This window comes from Trematosphaeria pertusa, assembly GCF_010094035.1.
Source record: "Trematosphaeria pertusa strain CBS 122368 unplaced genomic scaffold BU26scaffold_4, whole genome shotgun sequence".
In the NCBI taxonomy this organism is placed as follows: domain Eukaryota; kingdom Fungi; phylum Ascomycota; class Dothideomycetes; order Pleosporales; family Trematosphaeriaceae; genus Trematosphaeria; species Trematosphaeria pertusa.
The window spans coordinates 863382-881374 of NW_022987215.1; the positions used below are offsets into that span (position 1 = coordinate 863382).

Sequence of the window (17993 nt, forward strand, 5' to 3'; positions counted from 1 at the left end):
GACGGGCCAGTGTCGCCGTGAGGGCACCCTCCGCTCCCGGATGGACTTACAGCTCGCGGCCCACGCTTCGGAATCTCCTTGCACCGTTGGCGATGAGGATGGATGGCTCCGTGTCTCAGTCGAGCAGAGTGCCAGGCTGCAGAGTGCTTCATGCAGTCGCGATGCCCTCCGTCGAGACGGCCCTCCGCCCATTTATACGCTCGCCGGTGGGCGTGCCTTCCATCGCCTGGCCCGCTCTTGCCTCTCCTGGCGGCGGTTGCAGCTGCTCTCCAGGGCGTCCCGCCTTCCCACTATTGGGCTCGACATCCTCTTCCTGAATCCGACTGCGCTGCCGCCTGCTTTTCTCCCTTCTGGCACCTCATGTGAATCAGATGGCGGCCCTGATGCCTGCCTGCCCTAGTCGTGCTGCGCCGCCCGCGAGGGTTGGAGTAAGCAAAAACGCAGCCTCATCTATGGTGGCGCGCTTAGCCCTGCATCCCCCAACCAAAAACGCCCGCCCATCTGTCTCGTGGCTGCTGCGAGATTGCCGATCGGACGGACGACGACATATCTGGTCTGTGACCGCCTACCGCCTTGGGACGCTCCTCCGCCTCATGACCACGATAAATGCCACCAATACCGGTCGAAAGGCCTCGTGTTCCCGCGGACCATGTCTGTACACCCTCTGAGGCTCCCAATGGAACGCCGTCTCATTGGTTTCGAAAAGCAAAATGACCTGCGACAAAAAGCACAAACACACATCCCTCATCCATGCTTCAGACCGCCCTGTGGCTGGCCAGTGCCTTCACAATGTCCGCCCGTAGCCACTGGCCCCAGTAGCGACTCTACTTCACCAGAATCGCGGCGACCGAACTTCTCCGCAACCCCATCTTCCCTGCTCAACGTGCATGTCAGCACAGACTAGCGGCCCGACCCAAGGCTGACGGACGGCTTCTTGCATAGCGTGCGTATAGAAAGCAACGTGCGAGCTGGAAACCGGGATCTCTACTCAGCAAGCGCCGAGCGTCGGACGACGTTGCGGATCGAGAAAACGTCCCTAAGGCGTCAGATCTCCCAGTGTTACTTTTACTTGGCGGAGTGCCGTGACGGCCGATTCGACGATTGCTTCAGCCCTTGTGAGTGTTCCATGCGTTTCTGCCTGGTGAGGCGCTGTCACACTTGTGTCATTATTCTTCGAACCTCAGCCCTGAAGTTCCATGTGGAATGGGCTCGAGAAAAGCTAGACGACGACCCAATTGTACCGCGCTTCTATTAACAAGTCGTTGCTTAAGTCGATCCTTGCTTCTGTTGAAAGCGAGGCATCCTGCCCAATAAAGACATCCGTACCCCTGCTCTGGAAAGCCACTCCAGGAGACCTTCAGGAGGTTAAGATCCGGACGTGGCTGCTCGACAGGCGTCTCTTCTGCGCTCTCAGCTCGAGGCGCTGATTCAGTCGACACAAGACGGACGCGTACCAACCCTGCTCAGCCCCATTTTTCCAAGCACGTCAACCGTTTTGGCAATGTCAGATCTCGTATGATCGAGCCGTCGAGTACAGATCACAGCGCATATGCAACCGTGCTTTTGCGGATGCGGAGCACACGCAGCCGATAACCGAGTTACTGGGACCAACCACGAATCTCCGAGCATCTGGGTCCTTCTACCCCTTCTCTTGCGTCGTCATGGAGGAGCGGGATCATGCATTCATATTGCAGAGGATGCTGCTTGCATCCACCTGCTCCACTTCGTCTGACCTTCATCATTCTTTATCAGTCTTTACCTGCAGATGGAGGACTTTCAACCATGGCCTAGATTTTTCGCCACCCGCACGTTCATGTATCTCCGGCTGGATTTGCGCCGGAAATGGCAGTGTGCAGGCATTGAGGATGATAATGCTCCGCGGCTCCGCGCTGACCGGTGAGGGAATGGGCATGGCCACCCTGCGCAGAGGGAAAACTCTGGCAGCGCTAAGAGAACACTCTGTCATGACCCTTAGACTGACTCTTCGCAGCCTCGACGTTATTGATTTCCCAAACAGAGCATCCGCCCACGGGTCCTGTCTGGCGACCGAGGCGACAGCTTCTGAAGATCCGCCGCCTCTTAGATCAGTATCTCGTTTCGATGTTCATATTTCTCCTTGGCCGGTTCCTCCATACTCGTCAATCAAAGCTTTTATCTGCTTTCAGAGGCCAGGTTTCAGATTCGAGTACAAGACATGCGCCGCGACCGCGTCACTTCCAGATCCGGGATTTTCGGCTATTGCATCCATGGCATCGGAAAACGCCGAATGTTACCAACAGGGCGAACTTGTCTCAGAAGAACTATTAATGGGCGTCTTGCGCTCTTCTGCGATAGCTGTGAACCGTGGGACAAACAGCTGTTCGTGGTCGAGCACGCTTCCAGCGTCTCTGGGCCTTCCAATACCATGGTATGCTCTTCCACCGCCAGCACATGACCGCCTTTTCGTCCTGAGTGGGCTCCACCTGGCGGCCGACTACCAATAGGGCTTTGAAGCCCTTCATCAAAACGCATCCGGATTCGCTATCCTGCGACCATCGATATCACTTTCACCGGTGCCAAATTCGGGTTCGATCAGTAACATCCTCGGCACAGCTATATCTAGACGTCCTTGCCAGCTAGGCTCGTACAAGAAATATTCGCAGCACCGATACCGCAGATTGGCGCCCTGGCAACCGGGTTATAGGTACACGATGGCGCTCGCACCGCGTCTGCCACAGCTTACCTATCATCCATAGAGCCCCACGTTCATTAAGCCTACGAAGGCTTTCAGGGCAACCTACGGGAAGCCGTCTCGGGATTATTCGGCATCCTCAGAAGCTCTCTCCTTTCTTTACTTCAAGCCTGCCTATTCCATATGCCGTAGACACACCGCTTGCGTCTTAAGCAATCACCCTCAGTCTCCGGGTGACCGGTAGCTGGCCTATTACCAACGTTCTTGGAGAGAGGGGGCCATCCATTGGAATGCTCAACTAATCAAGAGAACGAACACAAGCTCAGGCCATGTTGCCTACGCCGTCAAAACTCAGCGGACAGCTTACAGTCAACCAATGAGGATAACAATTTCCCATTGGTTGAGGATAACAATTTCCTGCAGCCTCATTGCCTCACTGCTCGGAAAATAATGCACCATTCACAAAGCCGTGAATTCCAGATATTCGGGACGACATTTATACTAACTTCCGATTCCGCGGGCGCAGAGCCGCGCATGACGTCACCGTAAGAGGTGGAGGCCACCTGGGACAATTTCTTTATCTTATCCTACACAGTACCAGCGTTACAAAACCTCGCCGGTCTTGCATGTGTACAATCGATATTGTCTTTTCTGCGTAGTTCTACAATAAGTATACCATTCAGTCCGCCGCATAGCCATGACGTAGCTCGTGTTCGAGCAGAGCTTATCAATGACTCACACGTTCTGGATATTGGACAGTAGTATCAGTTGAGGCTTTCCAACGTGCGCATACCTAGTATTTAGCTGGATCGCCTACTGGAGCTGGTAGTGCACGGAGCATAGCGGGAGGAAACTGGGATCGATAAGGAAGCATTAGTGCGATTTTCCGTGGGGTATGGACAGCGATTAGCCCAAGCCATGCCATCATTACCGCACTCGGAGACCAAGCCCTGGAACAGCAAGCACGCGAGCCCCGCAATAAATCTGCTCAAAGCTTGCAGAAAAACAGCGTTGACTTCTCGTGGATCCATGCTTCGAACTGGCGACTGGTCATCTTCTCTTCCATACGCCGCAATCCAGCCTGCCGATACCCCGACGAGCAACCCAACGAGCACCCCGATTTCACTTCAACCGAGCGCACGCGCCCGCTCTTATGTCGTGAAAACGTTCTGCAAACGCCAGGAACCATCCTTTCATGGTTTCACCCGTGCGACGGGTAGCATGGGCCAAACAGAAACTTGGAAGCTTTAGGAAGGAGCCACAACCACGTCGCCACTTCCTCGCCAACGCCCCACCTTCGATGAAATGTCTCGCCGCTGGTTCCGTCGCGAAGTCTTCCGCCTCCTCATTCTTTTCGCTGTCATCACCAGTATAGCATGGCTGTGGCTGTGGGATCCGCATGCCCAGCGGCCGCGGCCGATTGTGTACCCATTCGATGACGAGCGTCCGAAAGCGCAGCCGCATCCCATTGACCGACTCATAAGCAGTGCGCAACGGACGTTCGATGAGCTGATAGCGAAGAGGACTACGGATTTACAGGCCACCGCCAAGGCATACCGCCAGCGGCGGGGACGGCATCCGCCCCCCGGCTTCGAGGCGTGGTTTGCGTTTGCGAAAGACAATGACGCTCTCATTGTAGAGGACTTCTTCGACCAGATATATCACGACTTGAATCCCTTCTGGGGCATCCCCGCGAATCAAACCAGACAGCAGGCCAGGCTAGTGCCCGAGAAGGAGAAGATCACTGTCAGGAATGGCACTGTGCAGAACGAGAAGATCGAGAGAGAGTGGATGGAGCATTGGGTCGGCATGATCAAGGGGATCCAGCATCATTTGCCTGACGTCGATATACCGATCAACCTTATGGATGAGCCGCGTGTAATGGTTCCTTGGGAGGATGTCAATCGCTACGTACAGGTGGAGCGGGATTCGCGACAGGTGCTGCCGGTGGAAGAAGTAGTGGGAAGCGTGTCGGCCTTCGAAGCGGACGTGGATCTAGATGAGTCGGCCAAGATTCAATTTGGCTCGTCCAAATGGTACTGGGACGCTGCGCGGCTTTCATGCGCGCCGGACACACCATCTCGAGAGGTCCTTGCAGCTACTAACTTCACAGGCCCACCTCCGCCCCCCGATCTCTTCCCGTTGTTCTCCTTCGAAGGTTATGTGTCCAATTGGACGGCCGCCAAGGACCCATGTCTCCAACCAGAGCTTCGAGAGTCACACGGCAGTTTCGTGGAGCCGATTTCTAAGTCAACTACCCAAGCACTCGTTCCTTATTTTGGGGGCAGTAAGCTGCCAATGGTAAGTAGGATGATTGAGACATTTCCAAACTGCCTCCGCTGCACTATCCCATGAAGTCCTTCAGTCCGGTTTTCCCATGCTCAACCCCCTCCCCGCATCCTCTGTCTTAAGTACGAGTTCGGCTAACGGGCTTCTTCTATAGAACAACGATATCCTGATCCCGGCAGCAATGTACTGGCCAGATGCTTCTCTCTACTCCAGCGGCAAAAAGCACGGCAGCGAGTGGGAGGACAAAGCTACCGCCGTAATCTGGCGAGGCGCCGCAACAGGCGGACGAAACAGAGAAGAGAACTGGACGCGCTTCCAGCGACACCGTTTCGTCTCCCTCGTAAACGGCACCCAGGTCCGACTAGCACAACAGAACCCCGACGCCGCTCAAGGACCTAATTTCATCCTCCAACCATACGAGACCTACCGTGGAACAGCGGCCCAGCAGGTTGACTTGGGCACATGGCTCGACCAAATCGCAGACGTGGGCTTCACTTATCTCGTATGTTTCCCGGCAACAGGTAATGCCTCCTGTCCGTACACCGATCCCTACTTTGAGATCAAGAACGAGATGTCCTTGGACGTGCAGTACGAATATAAATACCTCCCCGACCTTGACGGCAACTCCTTCAGCGGTCGCTACCTCGCCTTCCTACGCTCGACCTCGCTGCCCCTCAAAGCAACAATCTACTCCGAGTGGCACGACTCGCGTCTCATACCGTGGCTGCATTTCGTCCCCATGCATAACTCTTTCGTAGAGGTGTACGGTATTCTAGAGTATTTCATCGGGTTCAGCATGGGGGTCGAGACAGACGGTGGCCAAGTGGTGATGGAAGGAGGGCACGATGAGGAGGCAAGGAAGATTGCGATGCAGGGGAAGGAGTGGGCAGAGAAGGTGCTGAGGAAAGAGGATATGCTGGTTTATGTCTTAAGACTGTTGCTGGAGTATAGGAGGGTATGCGATGATGAGAGGGCGAGGCTAGGGTTCGTAGGGGACTTGGAGGGGAAAGAGTAGGTTCGAGTAAAGAACCTGATTATTTAGAATCATCCTGTTTGCATATTATCAACATCAGTCCCCTACCTGCGCTGGTCGCCAGTGGGGAAGCAATCGACCTACCGGTGGCTGCAAGGCTCTTTCCGTCCACTTACCAAGTTCTTCCGCCCATTTATCGCCCACAGCAATGGTCTCTCGATCAAGGTCCTCCATATCCTGGGCTCGCAAGCCACTGCCAACTTCTAGATCAACGTTCTCCAAAGCCATGCCACCACCACTATTACCACCGTCACCACCGTCACCCCCAGACTCTCTTCTCGACCACGAAGCTAGAATATTCCTGTAAGACTTCTCGAGCTCCTCGCAAAGACCGGCAACATCAGCAGCGCCGCCCCATCCTTCAACAACAACTTTACCCAACCCCCGACACAGTCCATCATCGCCCTCTCCAACCGACCAATCGGTGTCCTCATCTTTCCACGTATACAGCCCATCTCTAAACTTGATGGTCCAATCTTTGACCACTCCGTCATTCCTCTTCCCTACATGCAATTTAATACTGCACTCCACAATCAGATACCCACGCCTGACTTCAATCTTGAGCCTCAAGAAATACCATCGCAGCTTCGGCACCACGCTCGGCGGAACCGCGCGACCGCGCTTCCAGGTCATAAAGCCAACGGCCTCTGTCCCGTACGTGAAGTACTCCATGACGTGCCGATTGTTCTTGTAGTACGATGGCAGGCTTTCGGCGCGAGTGGTCTGGGAGACGCGCGTGATGGCCGGTTCCGACACCGGGAACTCCCTTCGAAGGTCGGATACTGCAGTCGCTGATGCATAGATGTGGTGTGTGATGTCGGGGGGTAGGGGGATGCGGGAGAGGCCCTTGGGGGCGGAGGAGTGTGCTCCTGCCATGATTGGTGTCCGCTTGGGTGGGGACGAGGTGCTATCTAAGGCGAGAGATGTGCTTGCACGGTAGATGTGTAGCAGTCAGTCGCGGTAGTGAAGAACACAGTCTTATCGATGGTGACCCGAATGCACTCTCTTCGGGACGACTGTGTTCGCGAGAGAGTAGCGGACGCCCAGCAAGGCTTAGCGCGAAACCTGCCCCGCCAAACTTTTTTTGGAGCTTGCTGTGCCCTTCGTTGACTCCCACTGCACGCCGCCCAACGTAACCTTCTTTTTCTCTCTGGATGCGACCCACTCTCCCTTCCGCCACACGCCGACTGTTCAATTCTCTTCCTGACCCTTTCGCGAGGCTGGTGCCTGCGACTCATCCTTGTTTGACTCACAAACGCGTTACAGCTGCGGCCAACGTCGATAAATCCCCGCGCGGAGTCACAGCTACACGAGCATATTCGCACATCCACACGCGACCCTTCCTCCGACTACGCGACAATATCCCGCGCCCGTATACGCACCTCTCCGCGCAACTCAACAGCCCGTTCACACCTACGCGCCCCTACTCGCAAATCGACGTCCGACCATTCAAACCCTTCGCAAGCATGGACACGGCCAGCACAGAGCAAGCCGTCACAATCGATGACATAGCGTCGAAACTGAAGAACGTCGGCCTGGACCGCGTGCCCGCGGAACCCAACACATACCCCGCCCTTAACCCTTTCGACCTCTACCGCAGCCACATCACCGAGCTCCTCTCCCAGGCCACCGGCATCGATAAGAAGATCATATATCCGACGCTGCAATGGACAGCCAAACCAGAGAATGGCGATCTGCAGCTCGCGGCGCCGGCGCTCCGCGTCAAGGGCAAGGATATGAAGGAGTTCGCGAAGGAGATTGCGGAGAAATTCCCTGAGTCGCCGCTGGTTCAAAAGCCCGTTGTCAGCGGGACCTTTGTTGGGTTTTTCTTCAAGGCGGCGCCATTGACGCAACTAGTGTTGCCAATGATCCTCAAAGCGGGTCCGAGCTATGGTTTCAATCCGAACTTTGGGTTGCGCGATCCCAGCGATCCGTCCAAGGGCAGGAAGAAGGCAATAGTCGAGTTTAGCTCGCCCAACATAGCAAAGCCCTTCCACGCTGGACACCTCCGTTCCACCATCATCGGCGGCTTCCTGGCGAACCTCTACGAAGGCGCGGGGTGGGACGTGATACGGATGAATTACCTAGGCGACTGGGGAAAGCAGTATGGAGTACTGGCAATAGGGTACGACCTTTATGGCTCCGAGGAAGAATTGCAGAAGAACCCAGTCGGTCACCTCTATGACGTCTACGTCAAGATCAGCAAACGCGCGGCAGAGGAGGCAGAATCGATCAAGGCGAAGAAGGAAGAGATTGCTCAGCTAAAGGAGAAGGACGAAGACACCACCGCGCTCGAACAGGAGGTCAGGCATCTGGAAACCGAGGGCGTCGACGAGCAGGCCAGGGGCTATTTCAAGAGGATGAGTGACGGTGAGCCCACCGCGCTGGCGATATGGAGGAGGTTCCGGGATATGTCGATAGAAAAGATGTCGCAGACCTACGCCCGTCTGAATATCCGGTATGACGTCTACTCCGGAGAGAGCCAAGTGAAAGACGAAAGCATGCAGAGGGCAGCCGAATTGATGGAAAAGAAACAAGTCTCAGAGCTCAGTGAAGGAAGCGTACGTATGCCCTCCTGCCCATACCGGGCCTATCTCCCTGCCTATTGAGCCATGGGAGTGGCCACAGTCTCAGGTGCAAAGTCCGCTTCTGTTTTCTTACTCCTTTGCGTCAAGACCTCCACTAATTCATATCGGCAGGTGATCATAGACTTCAGTAAAATCGGCGCTAAGAAGCTCGGTAAAGCGGTCGTGAAGAAACGTGATGGGACCTCTCTGTACGCCCAAATGCCCCAACACAAAGTCTACGCCTCTGCCGAAATGTGTGCTGTTATTGTTCAAATCGCCCTACAAGGGCCGTTTCGCAATCAGCAGGCACTTGCTGAGACATAGGCTTACCACTCCCCACCCCTTGAGAGCTACGCTGACTTTGTGTAGATACCTCACGCGCGACATCGGCGCCGTGTTCGAGCGTCACGAGGCGTATGCCTTCGATAAGATGATATATGTGGTCGCCTCCCAGTAAGTCTAGCTGTGAAAGACATGGTCCCATACTAACCTCGCATGCAGGCAGGACCTCCATCTTGCGCAGCTTTTCAAGATCATTGACGCCGTTGGATATAAGGATATTGCCTCGAAACTCCAGTAAGTAGGCTGGGGTATAAACCGCATGTGTTGCGTCAAAGTACCTATTTCGTAGGTTCTAGATTGAGACATGGCGGCTCCCAAACTCCACGCTTCCGACTTGACGAGCTTCTCTGACTTTGTATGCAGGCACATCAACTTTGGGATGGTCATGGTCAGCAAAATCCGGATCTCCACGTCAGACGTGCTAATCATATCGTATCAGGGGATGAGTACGCGAAAGGGGACTGCAAAGTAGGCCACCCCCTTGTCTCCTATCCAAACACGTGCTAATCTTGCATTAGGTTCTTAAACGACATCTTGGAAGAGGTTGGGGCAAAGATGCACGAGGTGATGAGGGGAAACGCAGCGAAATATGAGCAGGTCCGTCAATTTCTTCGGGGTGTCTGTTATCCGGCTTCGGGTCGGGCCGGGCATCCCAGCCCCAAAGCAATCTCCCCTGACACTGCAGCAGGTCGAAGAACCAGACAAAACCGCAGATGTACTTGGAATTTCCGCCGTCATGGTTCAAGATATGAGGGGAAAGCGGATAAGTATGATGCCTTATAGTTTTGTCAACATGTTAATTTTTACTAACGTTTCAGACAACTACCACTTCGATATGGACAGAATGACGAGTTTTGAAGGCGACACAGGGCAAGTCTCTCCCACTATTCTTCCGTTATCCTTTACTAATGTGAAGGCAGGCCCTACCTGCAATATGCCCACGCGAGGCTCTGCTCAATCTACCGAAAAGCGGTCGCCGCCGTGCCGGATGTCGCCGACGTCGACCTCCAGGCTGCAGATCTCTCGCTGTTGCAAGAGCCACACGCCGTGGATCTCGTCCGCCAACTTGCTAGTTGGCCTGATGTCTTCATCAACACGGTCAAGACTCTGGAACCCGCTACAGTGCTTACATATCTATTCCGAATGTCGCATGCTGTAAGCTCCTCATATGACCATTTGCAGGTTGTCGGTTCCGAGAGGGAGGTCATGCTTGCGAGGTAAGTTTAGGAGGATTTTTAAGTGTCGCAGTGTCTAATTTACGCCACAGGCTCGCACTGTACACCTGTGCTCGTCAAGTCCTAAACAATGGCATGCGCCTCCTTGGGCTGAGCCCGGTCGAAAGGATGTAGTGTTGCAGCGCCGTTTCCATTAAGGTCTTGGATCCGGGTCCAAAGAGGTGACGATCATCCCACCATTATCATCTAGCATTGTGGTAATAGCCATTGGCGTTCAAAAACGATAGAGATGGGTATACGATATGGACGGTGTTAGCTTTGCGCAGTATGATAGTGTTGGCAGAAAAGCGGGGCCTGTCTTGTGGCTTCGGGATTGCATTTCTCGGATTGCTGCCGTCGGAAACAGATACCAGGAAGAACGAGGGGAATGGAATGCACAAGTTTCGAATATCCGGATGCAACTCGACTGGTGCGATCTGGGTCCTGTGTCTCCTTCGTCACCTAGGAAAAGTACCTGCTTAAGCCTCCCTGTATCCCCCTTACGAACTCTCAAACTCCCTAACAATCAACCTCCTTTGCCGTGCCCGTCGACTCTGCGTGCGGATTCTGCCCCGTCACACGTGCGTGGAAGTCGTCCCCATAGCCGGGCGAACGTACATCTTAACTCGTCGTTACCATCTGTACCCTTCTTTCCTTCTCTGCTTGACTAGTGCAAGGACGAAAGTGCTAGGGGGAAAGTCCTGCGTAATGCCAGCGACGTGGAGAATGTAAATGTTGATTACCAGGGCGGACGTTAGTTCTCCGAAGAAAGAACAGCAAAGAAAGTCCAGTAGGACGGACACCACGGGAAAAAAAATGCGAGGAAGAGTAGACTAGACTGGAGAACGAGGTAAATTGCCCGAAGAGAATTACGTGAGACGAAGACGCGATTACTATCCCCCAACCAGCCCAAGCCCATGCGGCCAGCCAACACCAGAAAATGCTACGCTACCCTTTTTACCTACCGAAACAAACCTAACCAAACCAAACCCAGTGCGCACCCAGCCATCCATCCCAAGGACGAACAATTTACAATTTGTCCAGCCTGATATGCTCAAACCGCATGTTGCCGTCCTTCTCGAAGCCAGACGTCATAACCTCCGCCTCCACCGACTCGAGGTCGACATGCGCGACTTCCGCCTCGTCGCCGTCGAAGATCTTGGCGACTTCTTCGAGCGTGGGGCCGCGCGTCTCGACGTAGGCGCAGCAGACGAAGATGAGCTCGAGGAAGATCCAGACCTGTGATGTGCGTTAGCATAAGCCAAGATCTCTGATATGTACGCCTAGTCTAGATACAGCGGAAAAGACTTACCGAGTAGATGGTATACAGCTTCCAGGTGGGCTTCAGGTGCTCGAAGCCGAGCGGGTTGACGTATTGGTTGATGGTCAAGGCGACTTGGATAAAGATGTTCATGATCATCAGGCCCTTGGCGCGGATCTTGAACGGCAGGATTTCCACGGTGTATGCGACGAGCAGGCCGGACCAGGCGAGCGCGTAGGCAAACGAGAAGATCCAGATGAATGCGATGACGGCGCGGCCAGCAGGGACGCTGTGCTTCTCCTCCTGCTGCGACGAGCAGATCGTCCAGAGAATGAAGGTTACGCACATCGAAGCGGTGGCGGCGATGAAGAGTGGACGGCGACCGACGCGGTCGACGAGCAGCGCGCAGGACACCGAAACAATGAGCGACATGATCGTGAGCCCGCCGTTGAGTCCAAGTTGTGTGTCCGCATCCTTGATGCCGATACTCTTGTAGACGTCCGTAGCGTAGTAGGACACGAGGCCGTTACCCGACCACTGGGAGAAGAGTCCCAGGGATGCAAGCAGCAACAGCCTGTACCTGTTTCCCTTCGTCTTGAAGAAGTCGAGGTAGGAGGAAGTCTTCTGGTATTGGAACTCCAGGCGCAGCGTCTCCCTGATCTCGTGGTACTCGAACTGGACCGTGGGATTGTCAAGATCTCCGTTGGCGTGATATTTGCCAAGGATGTTCAGAGCCTCTTCATTGCGGCCCTTTGCGATCAGCCATCGAGGAGATTCCGGAATGAAGAAGATGAACATAAGCTGGATGACGGAGGGAAACGCCTGGGTCAATGCTGGGACGCGCCAGCTCCAGTTGTTCTCGATGCGTTTGGTCCCAAATGTAAGCCACGTGCAGATGATGGCTCCGACATTCCAAAGACAGTTATAGATGGCAGTCACACGACCTCTGTGCTGCGGATGGCACAGCTCTGTGAGTAGCAGCGGGGACGAAAGCTGTGCCAGCGAATTCCCGAACCCCATCATGAAACGGCCGGCCATGAAGTAATTGAGGTTCTTCGCAGCGCCTTGGATCGCTGCGCCGACGATCATGACTACACATCCCAACGCGATGGCCGCCTTACGGCCAAAATTGTCGGCAATGTAAGGGGTGACTGGTAGTGAAGCAATGGCACCGATCGAGTAGAGAGCGGTAAGGAGTCCAAGAGTCGATCCCTTTGGGTCTCCGAAGTAAGTGGTAAAGGGGTGCAGAATGCGCAGGTTATTCAGCATAGATCTACCAGGAGTGAGCGATCTATCCCTATTGGCATCTGGTAGGAGCTTAACTCACCCATCGTAACCCGTAGTCGCTGAGGCGATACAGATAATGAAGGCCCAAAAGTAGAGCTTTCTCAGTCCAGGATCCTTCTTCCAGTCCACACGCGCCAGGTGAGGAGCCTCAGCCTGCGCCGTCTCCACATCGTTCTGCTTCATAACCGGAACCTTCCGACCCATAATGAGCGTCTCCCGTTACCGAATCGGGAAGTGTAAAAGCGGAAAGGAGTGTCTCGAAACAAAACAAACCGGAAGCTGCTGCAGGAGTATAAGAACCTGCAAGCTGAGCACACGTCGCGTGCAGGACAGGTTTCAGTTGAAGCTGGATAGATTGCTCTTCTTCTGAGCTCCATATATATGTTTCGTGGGGTAGACTCGCATGCCATGTTGATGCCGCTCATGGGTGGTCCTTGCACCCAGCCCAACGGTCCAGCGGACCGGGTAAATATGCGTAGATATATGTGGCTGCCCTACGCTTCACGCGGTTGGGGGTTGAGTTAGTTACAATATACCGTAAAGGGTAAGTAATCGGAGTGGTGGGCTGTCGTTTCGATTACAGTGTCGATCACTGTAAAGCAATCCACAGGCCGGAGGCCGGATCGTCCAGCCGGCTGTGCCTCGCGTATCGTGATTCAGCTGCGTTGGGGTTTACGAGAAGGGAATCGCAGGCCCAGGAACATGGACAAATACGAGAATAGAAAGTGCATGCTGCGCATGGACGGGGCGAGGTCTGTGGCACAGCGGTTTCGAAGGCTTCCAGAAGACGGCATAGAAGGTGGAAGGCATAGAATGCCTGCAGAACGGTAAAATGAACACTTGGCGTTGTCCCCTTACTCTAAGTTCATCTATCCAGTGACCGAGAACGTGGGCGTGACATGCGATTTGGGTAAGTGATGGGGTTGTGGTGTGGTTGTAGAAGCGTCTTCCCCAGATTATTGCGTGCTCGATCTCCGCCTTGCCGAGCACGTGCCACCTAATGCATCCTGGACAGCCCCACTAGTCTATATTGGGCGACGTCACCTTCTTCATGCATCGAAGGTTTTTCCTTCACGTGGACTTCAATTCTGGTCGTAAATGACAAACGTTTCCACAACAAGTTTCTGTCTATTCCGCACCGCTCAATCCAGCTCAGATCTGCCCTCCCCACTCGCGCCACCATTCATACACAGCAATGCCACCGGCTGTTTGTACGTTCAAGCTCCTCGTCACTCCTACCGTCTTGATCTCCACACAGCGATCCACAACCGCCAGCACCTCAGCCGTGATCCCACCCTTTTCGCTTCCTAGCACCAGGACACATTTCTTAGGCAACGTGCCTATACCCTTAACCCCCTTCTCTTCCCCAAGTATTCCGCTCCTGTCTGTCTGCTCAACGCCTACGACCTCATACCCCCGGCGCTTGAGCGATACAAGAAATTCAGGTATAGCGGGCATCCTCAGTTCGCGGATCGGGAAGTGCTTCTCAGAAGTGACGCTGGTCGCTTTGAAGTCTTTGTGGCCAGTTTTCTTCAGGTCATCAATGTAGAGTGCTTCGAGACCGAATGATTCTGAAATACGTGACAAGCCGCCTAGATTCGTGGGGTTGTCAATCAAAGAGGCAATGAGAATCACTGAGGCGGGACGTTTGGTCTGAGCACTAGGAGGACCAGGGGCAGGCAATAGGGAAATGACGTCGAAACCTGACTTTGTCTGAAAGAACGCTGGATTGGGCTCGGCGGCTTCTCCTGATATGACCGCTTGACCTTCTGACGGCAAAGAACTTTCTGGTGTCGTCCGGTTGGACTCCGTATCTCCGAGGGGAGTATGTGCTTGCGGAATCTGGGTGGATGAATGGCGGCTATCCTCAGCGTATAATGAGACGAACTCGTCATACACAACGCGCTCTATCTCTGGGGTTTCAATGGTAAGATACCGACCCTGAAATATGTCGACGATAGTATAATCTTTCACGGCATCCAGCGTCAGTGTGCGGATAGTCGAGGGCGCCGCACTGAACTTATCAAGGCCTCGAACATGGTTATTCAGGGCCTGAAAAGCCGGATTGTCTGTGATAGTGCTCCATTTTCTGTCCTCGGCAAGCCCGAAGATTGTTGGAAACAGAAAATGAGCCTCATGGCGTATATGCACCTTTGGGCTTGCGGATAAGGGCACGAGTTGTATCATGAGCTTGAGAGCGAAGTCTTCCGAATCCAAGAACGGGGCAACAAGGGTGGCTAGCTTTATCAAACTTGCGACATGAACTGGGCTGTTCTCATCTAGACTCGCAACGTCTTTCAATATACGCTGCGTCTTACTTGGGAAGCGACAATAGATGCGAGCAATTATCCACTCCAGGAGGAATCGGTAGCGTGGCCATGGCTCAAGGACCAGGGCATGTATGAAGACGTCCAAATACTGCTCAGCGTCTGACTCATTAATGCAGGATTCGGTCAACAGCAAGATGACCTGTAGCTGCAGAACGTCTTTCCATTTGCTGATGATCGGAATAGGCGGTTTTTGCGCCCTCCAAGGCTCGATAAGGCGATCAAACACTCGCTTCGCAAGAGCAAGCTGCTCTTCTGGAATCCGATTAAAGAGATCAATAATGGCTGCGTATCCGTACCACTCGCGCTGCCCGTAATACGAAGCATAGTCCCGATGTGGCAGATACTTCTGAAGCTTCCCCGCGGCGACGGCTTCGAATAGGAATTCTCTTTTTGGGTACGGAGGGTTGTTGATGAACCGGACGAAGAAATGTTCAAGCGGGAGGATGCTCATTATTTGAGGGACTAGGAAGCATGCTTTCCGGAGAGCGATTGCGAGAACGGGCAGAATATACGATCTACCTTCTGTGAGGCGCTGCAGCTGCGTGACGGCCTTGCTGAGAAAGTTCGTCAATGGGCTGTCTTCATCCGAGCCACCACTCGAATGCTCGCGAACGCAGATCCGCATACACGTCGCATGGAAGGACAAGGGAGGCAAATTGATGATGACTGGTCGGGGGTACTCCTGGCGATCTGCTTCTTCCCAATATGCCTCCAATACCTCCAACAGTTCATGTGGCGGAAAGCTCGTTGCCGAGTTCTTGTCGAGAATTGCGATGAATCTAGCACAAGCGAGGGCGAATGCATCGTTCTGAATAGACTTATGCCGTGACGTACGCAGCTGTTCCAGAAATCCTTGCAGTGGTGAGTCGTCGGTTTTTAGTTGAGAGATCGAATGCTGATTCATCGAATTGTCTGAGCCCGCGGGTGGGTAGTTGCCAAGAGCCTCAAACCTTGACATGAGGACACCATATCCCGGAAGGCCTTCAGGATGTAGCAATAGAGGGTCGGCAAATTTACTGAGCTGAACGCAATATGTGCAGCAAAGATCTGTGGCAATCTCTGGTAGACTGGGTATTCGCGAGATTCGAAAAATGAGTTCCAATTCCGCTGCTTCCAGAGTCGTAGGTTGGGCGTTAAAGCCGTTGAGAAGCCCTTCTAGCAGGTATAGGACCGATGATGCAAATATCTTTCCTCCTGTGTTGAGGATGAAGCTCAGAACCTTTGCGAGCAATCGCCGTCGATCCAGATCCGTTGGCATCGCTACGATAAACTTCGTAATGACATTTGAAAGTGCTGCACCATGACTGCAGCTCGTTATTGTTCGATCTGAGACTAGGGTAGAGGTGAAGAGGCTCCCTTGCGTTGCCCACGGGAGGTATCCTTCGACGAGAAAGTTTGCGTGAGCAGCGATCGGACCTTTCTCTTCAGTGACATATGCCAGGTACCAGTTTCCGACCAGTTTGCGTATGCCATCCTGAATCTTGTGTTTGAGTGCTGCTGATAGCAATGCTGTCGTCCAGTTAGGAGCAATAACGGACGTAGGGCCGAGTAGCGCAGTTAATTCTGGCAAGCAAGCTTGAACTTGGTTCGGGTACCGGTCCAGAATTATTGTTTCGAACAGTGTTGAGAACCTTTCGTATTGTGTCTCATATGTTGATCGCCGTTCAATAGACACAACCATCTGTGGTGTGTCGATGTTTCGTTGGGCAAGCAATAGCGATTGGCGGAGTATTCCGAGGCAGTACTTGCGCTGATCGGCAAAGCCTTCCAACAGGCCTATACGAAGCCTTGACCAGTACAGCGGATCATATACAGATTCGAGCTCCAAACCATTCGCACACGCGTAGACCACCCACTGAAACCAGGTCCTGAAGGCCTTCCCGGCGTTGATGGAGAAATATTCGGGAGGGAGCTCAAGGAGTCGCACGAAGAATGAGTGTCCAATCATATCGGTCTTGGCGACCGGCTTCTTGAGTTCGGGGTCTATGCGTAACCAAGGATCCGTGGCCTTATCCATGCACAGCGCAACTATAGGTGGCCTGGCCAACAGGTTAAGCAAGGCAGACAAGGTGTCGTGCACGGCTTCGTCAACAACGTCTTTGCCAACACAGCTAACCAGGAGTTCGAGAATCTCCGGCGTTATGTAATGATTCTGTGCCGGAGGAAGCCAGTAGGAGACCCTCAGGAAGTTGAGATAGGCCAGCGCTCTGTGCACATGTTCCTCTCTCGATGAGCTCTCTCCGCGATACACCAGTTCTTCCGAGTCGTTCCAGAACAACTCATCTCCAGTAATTTTGACCAAATAGTCGACCAATTGGCTAAAGATCTTGGATCCGACCTGCGCATTGCTCACGGACATGTCGGCAAGTGTGTACAAGCGGTCTACATCGTTCGACTCTATCGGGATGCGGCTGAGGATTAGATCACTGACTCTCCCGTATAACAACATTGTCTATCAGTGGTCAGCATGCATCATCAATTTCGGTAAGGTGTCCAAATACCAAATGGTAAAAGGCTTGCCATGACCCGCTGTGGAGTGGTAATATGACCCATATCGTGACGACAGCAATAGACACTTACTCTTTCGATAGGAGAAGAGGGTGGAAGAAGGCGGATACATGCCCTTAGCGTATGAAGATTAGAGGTGCTAGAGGGACTTCCTTCGAGCTTCTTCCAATAATAATCGAACGCAGTAGCCGTTGCGGCGTCATCGTAGAATTGAAGGATTGTCTCGACGTCTGACGCTTTCTGATCCGACAAGAGCTCATCGGGTAATTCAAGCATCTTGCCTAACTTGTCCTGCGTTCTCCGCTGCGCGAACTTCTCTTCAACTAGCGTGAGGTGCTTCGGAGTGCAACGCTACTAGGGAGCGTTGCACGGGGCTATCGTGAGGAATGCGCACGGAGATGGTTGCCAGGAATGCTCGGAGTCGTTTCGCATGGCTGGAACTTTTTCTTCCTTCTCTTCCAGCAATCGGTCGCGGCCACGTCGCTTTGGTT

General features: G+C 53.6%; 6 protein-coding genes across 6 annotated transcripts; 3 read left to right on the forward strand and 3 right to left on the reverse strand.

The window, feature by feature from the left end:
• The first annotated feature begins 1164 nt into the window (after positions 1-1164).
• Positions 1165-2977, forward strand: BU26DRAFT_247197 (uncharacterized protein). Its single transcript, XM_033821097.1, has one exon. The coding sequence runs from the start codon at positions 1662-1664 to the stop codon at positions 2481-2483; it is 822 nt and encodes a 273-aa protein (XP_033686939.1). The 5' UTR covers positions 1165-1661; the 3' UTR covers positions 2484-2977.
• An 862-nt stretch (positions 2978-3839) lies between these two features.
• On the forward strand, positions 3840-6002 carry BU26DRAFT_247283 (glycosyltransferase family 90 protein). Its single transcript, XM_033821099.1, has 2 exons — positions 3840-4972; positions 5115-6002. Exons 1-2 carry the CDS (start codon positions 3977-3979, stop codon positions 5973-5975), a joined length of 1857 nt encoding a protein of 618 aa, XP_033686940.1. The 5' UTR covers positions 3840-3976; the 3' UTR covers positions 5976-6002.
• BU26DRAFT_516663 (uncharacterized protein) lies at positions 5971-6980 on the reverse strand. The gene has a single exon (XM_033828380.1). It carries the CDS (start codon positions 6867-6869, stop codon positions 6030-6032), a length of 840 nt encoding a protein of 279 aa, XP_033686941.1. The 5' UTR covers positions 6870-6980; the 3' UTR covers positions 5971-6029.
• Positions 6981-7459: 479 nt separating this feature from the next.
• On the forward strand, positions 7460-10251 carry BU26DRAFT_421428 (arginyl-tRNA synthetase; the record flags this gene model as incomplete). Its single annotated transcript, XM_033823405.1, has 11 exons — positions 7460-8554; positions 8693-8769; positions 8930-9013; positions 9062-9136; positions 9266-9290; positions 9342-9370; positions 9421-9499; positions 9588-9669; positions 9721-9796; positions 9823-10119; positions 10170-10251. The coding sequence occupies 11 exons, from the start codon at positions 7460-7462 to the stop codon at positions 10249-10251; spliced, it is 2001 nt and encodes a 666-aa protein (XP_033686942.1).
• Positions 10252-11145: 894 nt separating this feature from the next.
• On the reverse strand, positions 11146-12868 carry BU26DRAFT_421658 (general substrate transporter; the record flags this gene model as incomplete). The annotated part of the gene is made up of 3 exons (XM_033823419.1): positions 11146-11355; positions 11429-12650; positions 12705-12868. 3 exons carry the CDS (start codon positions 12866-12868, stop codon positions 11146-11148), a joined length of 1596 nt encoding a protein of 531 aa, XP_033686943.1.
• A 907-nt stretch (positions 12869-13775) lies between these two features.
• BU26DRAFT_451936 (uncharacterized protein) lies at positions 13776-17710 on the reverse strand. The gene is made up of 2 exons (XM_033824782.1): positions 17575-17710; positions 13776-17446 (listed from the first exon to the last, which is right to left on the reverse strand). The coding sequence occupies exon 2, from the start codon at positions 17441-17443 to the stop codon at positions 13817-13819; it is 3627 nt and encodes a 1208-aa protein (XP_033686944.1). The 5' UTR covers positions 17444-17446; positions 17575-17710; the 3' UTR covers positions 13776-13816.
• Positions 17711-17993: the final 283 nt, after the last annotated feature.